Raw genomic sequence first — 7,618 nt, 5'->3', positions numbered from 1 at the left:
TATGTTTTTCGTGTGTACCAGGGTACCTACTTTCCGTATGTATATGTTTTTTGTGTGTACCAGGGTACCTACTTTCCGTATGTATATGTTTTCCGTGTGTACCAGGGTACCTTCTTTCCGTATGTATGTTTTTCGTGTGTACCAGGGTACCTACTTTCCGTATGTATATGTTTTTCGTGTGTACCAGGGTACCTACTTTCTGTATGTATATGTTTTTCGTGTGTACCAGGGTACCTACTTTCCGTACGGGCGGATTCTGTGCCTGCAGCCAATCACACGCAGCTACCTGTTGGTGGGAAGTCAACTATCGCGGATCTGGCTTTACGACACTTACACCAACAAGTTCCGCCATTCATCAAGTCTCCTGCCTGACCATGTCCTGTGTATCAAACACATGTCTGGGTAAACTTGTACTGCCTCCATTAATATTTTATCATGTAGAGTTTCACTTCAGTGTTTATAAGTTACTACTGTACATTCTCAAAAGAATGTTTAAACCTGTATGTTGTTGTTTTACTTAATAGTCTTTAATGTTAGCTAAATGAGATATTCAACATTTATATGTTATTCCATTTGCTAAAGAATGATTAAAACTCTATGTTTTTGTTTTACTTAATAGTCTTTAATGTTAGCTAATTGAGATATTCAACATTTATATGTTATTCCATTTGCAAGTAATTATCAGAACTGTATCATTTTGTAGTACGACAGATGATTTGGTATTTGCCGGTCTGGCCAATGGTTTGATAGCCGTGTTCCCAGTGTCCGATATCATAGAGGTAAGTAAACACAGGCCAGAAATAGTAGTCACAGGTAAATATAGCAGTGGTATACACCATATATATAGTAAAGAACACAAAAACTACACTTCAGGAAAGGTTTTCTATAACAGTTTATAAGGTCAGTCAACAAGATGGAATTGATGTTCTGTGTTGTAGGAGAAAAACGCTGTGCCAATGTGTCTGCATGTTGGTGACCTGCGTGAGCCGGTCCGCTGTATGGAGGTACAAGCCCACAAGCGGCTATTGTACGCCTCGTGTGGATCAAAGATCACAGTGTTTAGTACACGCCTGAGCATAGCTCTGGAGCTGACTTTTGAAACACTTATTCCGAGGTATTTATTTATACTTCCTACTAAACACTTGCTCCGAGGTATTTATTTATACTTCCTACTAAACACTTGTTCCAAGGTATTTATTTATACTTCCTACTAAACACTTGTTCCAAGGTATTTATTTATACTTCCTACTAAACACTTGTTCCAAGGTATTTATTTATACTTCCTACTAAACACTTGTTCCAAGGTATTTATTTATACTTCCTACTAAACACTTGTTCCAAGGTATTTATTTATACTTCCTACTAAACACTTGTTCCAAGGTATTTATTTATACTTCCTACTAAACACTTGTTCCAAGGTATTTATTTATACTTCCTACTAAACACTTGTTCCAAGGTATTTATTTATACTTCCTACTAAACACTTGTTCCAAGGTATTTATTTAAACTTTCTACTAAACACTTGTTCCAAGGTATTTATTTATACTTCCTACTAAACACTTGTTCCGAGCTATTTATTTATACATCCTACTAAACACTTGTTCCAAGCTTTTTATTTATACTTCCTACTAAACCAGGAAAAGTTTCCACTGAACGTTAATTGTGCACATTGCTTACAAAATCTACCTAGCTCACTTCTTAGACTGCAGCGGTTAAATGTTCAGTATTAAATGATTTACAGTGATATTTTAGAGGATTAAAAAAAAAACATAGAATGACAAAAAGATAACATATCATTAGTTCATTGATAGAAATCAGGTTAAAGGGGTAAATAGAACACAGGATCCAGCTACAGGGTTGGGTTTTGAAGGATTCTGACAAATTCCTATAAATAGAGGATCTGTCGTAAGTTTCCCTTCATATTAGATTGATGATACAAGTTTTGGGTTTTTCCTGTTTGCGAGCCTCTGGCGAGCAAATATGGAAACTCCAAAATCTTTTTTATCATATAATACAAAGATAACTGTTTCATTGTGATCTTAAATGAATATTTTGCACTTGGCCGCCTCTGAAACGATGAGAAAATGGCGTCCGCTTTACAATGGATGTGACGTCACATTGATTGTTCCTATTCCATTGTGATGTCATTTTGGAGTGATATTACACACGTTACATAAACATAATTTATGTAATGGCTTTATGACACTACATAACACAGTATTCCTATGATAAAACATGTTATGCCTGAGGTTTTCATATATAGAGTAGTATAACCATCTCTGTGTCATCACTTCAGTTTTTATACGCTGCTTTTGCTTTTCTCTCACACTGATTAATGATACTAATGATGCTTTAACATCAAACATTTACATGAACAAGAGCATGTTGAAATTAATTAACCTGTCAAGTCATCCAAGAAAATAGTACACAAAATCCTTATTGATCAGATGAAAATTAAATTTTGTACTTAGTGTCATATTTTCAAATCATACCTGAATTTCGTGTATGAATGAGAGTATTAAAAGTTTTCTTGAAACAGTACACTTACAGAACATGATCTTCATAAAATGTCATTGAGTATTCATTGATCAGTCATAAGAAGGCTTACCACAAGAATGGTACCATAGATTTATATAATCTCAACCCTCAGAGAAAGACTCTTCAGTTGCCAAATACTCTGTAAATCCTTGTGTTTGGCAACTGAAGAATCTTCCCCCTAGGGTTGAGATTCTCCTACCTCACCCCCTAGGGTTGAGATTCGCCTACCTCCCCAAGGGGGTGAGAGATTCACTTACTCTTTCATCCTGTTAGAGATGAGACGGACAAATTTAGTAGGATGCTTTCAATCCTCCTATGATACAAACGTTCTGTTGTACAATGTATTTAGTATTTTCCTCCACAGTAAGAGTCCTAGCCCGCCAGTATACACCATGGCCCTGGGTACATCCCTTCTACTGTCTCACATGGGACAGCCACATGTCCAGATGTGGGAGGTGGGACGCCTGAGAGGTCCCGGCATGCCACCTAAACTCCGGCACACTTTTAACATTGCTAACATGTTTGAGTAAGTAATTACAAAACTCATACGACCTTCAGTCTTTGAGCATCATTGTTTGTGTAAATAACTGAGATAAAATAAATGTGTCATCTAGAAATATTCTCAGACGCTATGAACTTGTCTAGATATGTAATTTCTGACTACATATGTCTCAGGTTTTAAAGTTTGCCCATTAGAACACAGTAAAACATATGTCCAGCATCACACATAATCCTGGCCATCTTTTGACTTCCTTACAGACTGCCAGCCAAGCAGGCTCGTGTGACCTCTCTGACCCTGGTACCGGACAACGGCATGGCTTGGGTCGGGACCGGTGGAGGACATGTGGCACTCATTGACCTCAAGTCTATGATAGGTGTGTCCATCACACATAAATACTCGGGCGCCATCAGGAGTCTTGTTTACCTCCGTGCAAAAGGTATCAATATGAAGTATCTCAGCGGAGTTTTGTTGTAAAGGGTTATTTAGGTGGTGATGTGAAAAAAATAAATTTTACTTCAATTTGGCAAACCACAGCAGGTCAAATATGTGAAATCATAATCGCAGCTGTAGCCACCAAATTATACATGAAAAACAAAATAGTAAAAAGAAGTCAAAAAACATTCTCCTTTGACCAAGCTGTGTCTTGTATGCTTTATGAAATTCTGTCTTCATCAGATGCAATATACATATATGTTTTACTGAAGTTAATGCTTTCATATTAAAATACAACAATGTTTTTCTTCTAAAACCATTTTACACAAATCCAACAACCCAGGTGGAGTATAAATTGGTCTGGGGTGGATGTTGCGGTACATAATGTATCTGTGATGTAGCATTCAAGTGAGGTGGCACTATAAATGATGCTGGTGGAAGCATGGTCCCACTACAAACATAACACATCACATCTTCAGCACACACGCAGGCATACACCCATAGGGAGATATAAGCCAGGTGGCATAGGACTAGTAGTTAGCGCCTGATAAGGCAGCTCCTGCGAATTCCTCAAAATCGTATTGATAAATGTATATGCTTATTGTATTGATTATATATCTATGTACTGTAAAGCGCTTAAGAGTAGCTTAATTTGTTAGCTAGAAAGGGGGCTATATCAAATGTTGTATATTATATTGTATATTATTATTTTGTGATTTTTTTGTGTTAAAGGAGATTTCAAGTGCTCAGCAGTTATCAGTGGAGGTTTAGGGTTCATTGCTAGTCCAGGAGGTCAAGGGGTCAAAGGTGAGTGGGGTTGAATGTATGATGTCAAAAGTAAGTGAAGATCAAATGTTTTATGTCAAAGGTGAGTGGGGTCGAATGTATGATGTCAAAAGTAAGTAAAGATCAAATGTTTTATGTCAAAGGTGAGTGGGGTCAAATGTATGATGTCAAAAGTAAGTAAAGATTAAATGTTTTATGTCAAAGGTGAGTGGGGGTCAAATGTATGATGTCAAAAGTAAGTAAAGATTAAATGTTTTATGTCAAAGGTGAGTGGGGGTCAAATGTATGATGTCAAAAGTAAGTAAAGATCAAATGTTTTATGTCAAAGGTAAGTGGGGGTCAAATGTATGATGTCAAAAGTAAGTAAAGATTGAGTTTAGTGTATGATATTAAATGAGAGTGGAGGTCCAATGTTTTATGTTAGAGGAGAGTGGAGAAACGTTTGGTGTAGAGGTACTAACACTGTATAGTGTAAGGTACAGGGAGTGGGGTGATTGAGGTTTGTACAGTGGAGTGAGTGAGGTGATTGAGGTTTGTACAGTGGAGTGAGTGAGGTGATTGAGGTTTGTACAGTGGAGTGAGTGAGGTGATTGAGGTTTGTACAGTGGAGTGACTGAGGTGATCGAAGTTTGTACAGTGGAGTGAGTGAGGTGATCGAGGTTTGTATAGTGGAGTTAGTGAGGTGATTGAGGTTTGTACAGTTGATGGAGTGAGGTGATTGAAGTTTGTACAGTGGAGGGAGTGAGGTGATTGAGGTTTGTACAGTGGAGTGAGTGATATGATTGAGGTTTGTACAGTGGAACATTTCCCTTACTATGACTGACTGAATGGAAATAACGCAAATGGAATTTTCATGAATACAAAGGTTGTGGGTCCTATATTCTGACCTTGGAGTACCGTTACTGTTACCTACTCAGAGAGAAGTAATTATATATGTACATTAGGTGTCCAGTCTCTTTATTTTACTAAAAAATCAGTTCAAAAAAACGAACTAGACACGTTTTGTATATTTATGTACTTTTTATTTTTTAGTTAAAACTTGTTTAAAATACATGTATGCATGTGTTCACACTTTTCCCTAGGAAAACAAACAGACCCAAACATGATTTTGAGACAAACCGTGAATTCAAAATCCATGATATTTTCCTTTGTTTCTTAACATTTCCAGATAAAGAGTACAGCTGTTTGGCTGTGTGGGACCCTAACTATGATCAGACACTCCGACTTTTCCAGAAGTATTTGGAGCTGAGGAAAGAAAAAGAAAGGGAACAGACAAAAAACTCCATCAAAGTCACCTGATCTCAATTCAAAGGTGCTAACATGCATAAAGGTTTTATATGAACAGGCAGAAAATCAATGTTTACTTAAAAAGACTAAGTTTTCTTGAACTTCATGTTAAATATTATTACACACAGAGAATAAGAACTTATATATTGAATGTATATGTTTAAATTTCATTTAATCAATTTCGTTTTCTGTTTACGTGATTTCGTCCCCTGATCTTTACGTAATTATCTCCCCTGATGTTTACGTGATTATGTCCCTTGATCTTTACGTAATTGTCTCCAATGATGTTTACGTGATTTCGTCCCCTGATCTTTACGTAATTGTCTCCAATGATGTTTACGTGATTATGTCCCTTGATCTTTACGTGAATATGTCCCCTAATCTTTACATGATTATGTCCCCTGATCTTTAAGTGATTATCTCCCCTGATCTTTACATGATTATCACCCCCGATTTTTACATGATTATCTCCCCTGATGTTTACATTATTATGTCCACTATACTTTACGAGATTATCTCCCCTGATTTTTACGTGATTATGTCCCCTAATCTTTACATGATTATGTCTGCTATACTTTACGTGATTATCTTCCCTGCTCTGTACCTGATTATCTCTCCTGATCTTAATATGATTTTGTCTTCTGATCTTAATGTGATTTTGTCTCCTGATCTTAACTAGATGATGTCCCCTGATCTTTACGTGATTATCTCCCTTGCTTTTTATGTGATTATGTCCCCTGGACTTGGCATTATTATTCTCTTTCATCATTACATGGTTGTGTCCCATTGTATTTACATAGTTGTGTCCCCTGATATGGTTGCCTCTGCTGATTTTACATGATTATTTCCAATAATCCTAACCAAAGTATTAACAAATTTAAAAAAATGTTTTATCAATGTGGTGCTATTAAGAATACATATCAATATGATTTACATGTCTGGCTGTTACTGAGATACAGGTATGTTGTTTAACAATCATACATTAAAGTATAAATATATAGCTATTATTTAGGTTATATGTATCGTGCAATGTAGAATATCTGGGAGAGCAGGATATACTTGTATTTAACATATAATTCAACTGAGTGATGTAATAAAAACCTTTGGAGTGTTTAACCATGCTGGTTATGATATAATAATGACTGTAAGGTACTGCATTCATTTGTGCATTGATACATTAAGCTTACTTTTATATTCATTTTTTTTATTTTGCAGAAATATTTGTATTTTTATGTATCACATCAATTTTAATGAACATAAAAATATCACAGGTTTCAAATTAACCTTGCTTGTGTGTTACTAACCTGATGCAGTTTGATACAATGTAATATACTGGTAATATAAAGTGGTATTCTAGTCGGAATAAAGGATTATTAGCACTACTGTAAACATGAAGATATGTAATCTAGATGCTTCAAGGGGCTTACAGATGTTTCCCCAAATAATTTATTCAAATTTTGTGAAACGAACAGTGCCTATACATGTTTAACAGTTGCTAAAATCAGTCTTTTTTTGATAAGGTTGAATTTAGATTAGCTATCTTAATAGTTTTAACTTTTAAAATGTACATGTAATTAGATTAAAATGTTTATAATGATATCTATTCACGGACTGTGACAACATGAAGCACAGTAATGTATTAGAATGAATATTCAACAGCTACATGCTCTATCTGTCATGGACATAGTGCTGTTCAGGGGAAGAGTTATGTATAGAATGAATGATACACCAGATATCTGTTATAGACTTTTATCACATAATGTACTGTGTTATCCAATGAATATTAACCCATGTAATATGACCTATCACCCATGTAATATGACCTATCACCCATGTAATATGACCTATCACCCATGTGATTGGTTGTAAGTTTCGATTGTTTCAATTGTGATGTCACGCCTAGGACAAGTACATAACATCCCAGACTTACGCACTGAAGTCAAAATGGTGGCCTTTTACATTTCAAAGTTGCATAAAAAAGTCGTTTTACACGAATAAATGCCACCAAAGGACAGTGTTGTGATATCTGGGTTTCTGTTGTGTCTGTACACCAAGTTTCCCTTGTTAACCCAC

At 35.8% G+C, this 7,618-nt stretch overlaps 1 protein-coding gene across 3 annotated transcripts in view; it reads left to right on the top strand.

Annotated features, from left to right (window-relative positions):
• Positions 1-7,368, top strand: part of LOC110453480 (leucine-rich repeat serine/threonine-protein kinase 2-like) — a 69,701-nt gene extending 62,333 nt beyond the window's left edge. For all 3 annotated transcript variants that reach the window (XM_021502453.1, XM_021502445.1, XM_021502437.1), the window contains exons 46-52: positions 230-402; positions 704-779; positions 939-1,114; positions 2,903-3,064; positions 3,298-3,476; positions 4,205-4,279; positions 5,427-7,368. In XM_021502453.1, coding sequence (XP_021358128.1) covers positions 230-402; positions 704-779; positions 939-1,114; positions 2,903-3,064; positions 3,298-3,476; positions 4,205-4,279; positions 5,427-5,557 — 972 coding nt within the window. In that variant the 3' untranslated portion in view covers positions 5,558-7,368. The remainder of the gene's footprint in view (positions 1-229; positions 403-703; positions 780-938; positions 1,115-2,902; positions 3,065-3,297; positions 3,477-4,204; positions 4,280-5,426) is intronic.
• The last annotated feature ends 250 nt before the right edge of the window (positions 7,369-7,618 follow it).

The sequence above is a fragment of the Mizuhopecten yessoensis genome, unplaced genomic scaffold, assembly GCF_002113885.1.
Source record: "Mizuhopecten yessoensis strain PY_sf001 unplaced genomic scaffold, ASM211388v2 scaffold855, whole genome shotgun sequence".
NCBI lineage: Eukaryota > Metazoa > Mollusca > Bivalvia > Pectinida > Pectinidae > Mizuhopecten > Mizuhopecten yessoensis.
This window is presented reverse-complemented; position numbering and strand designations above follow the sequence as displayed.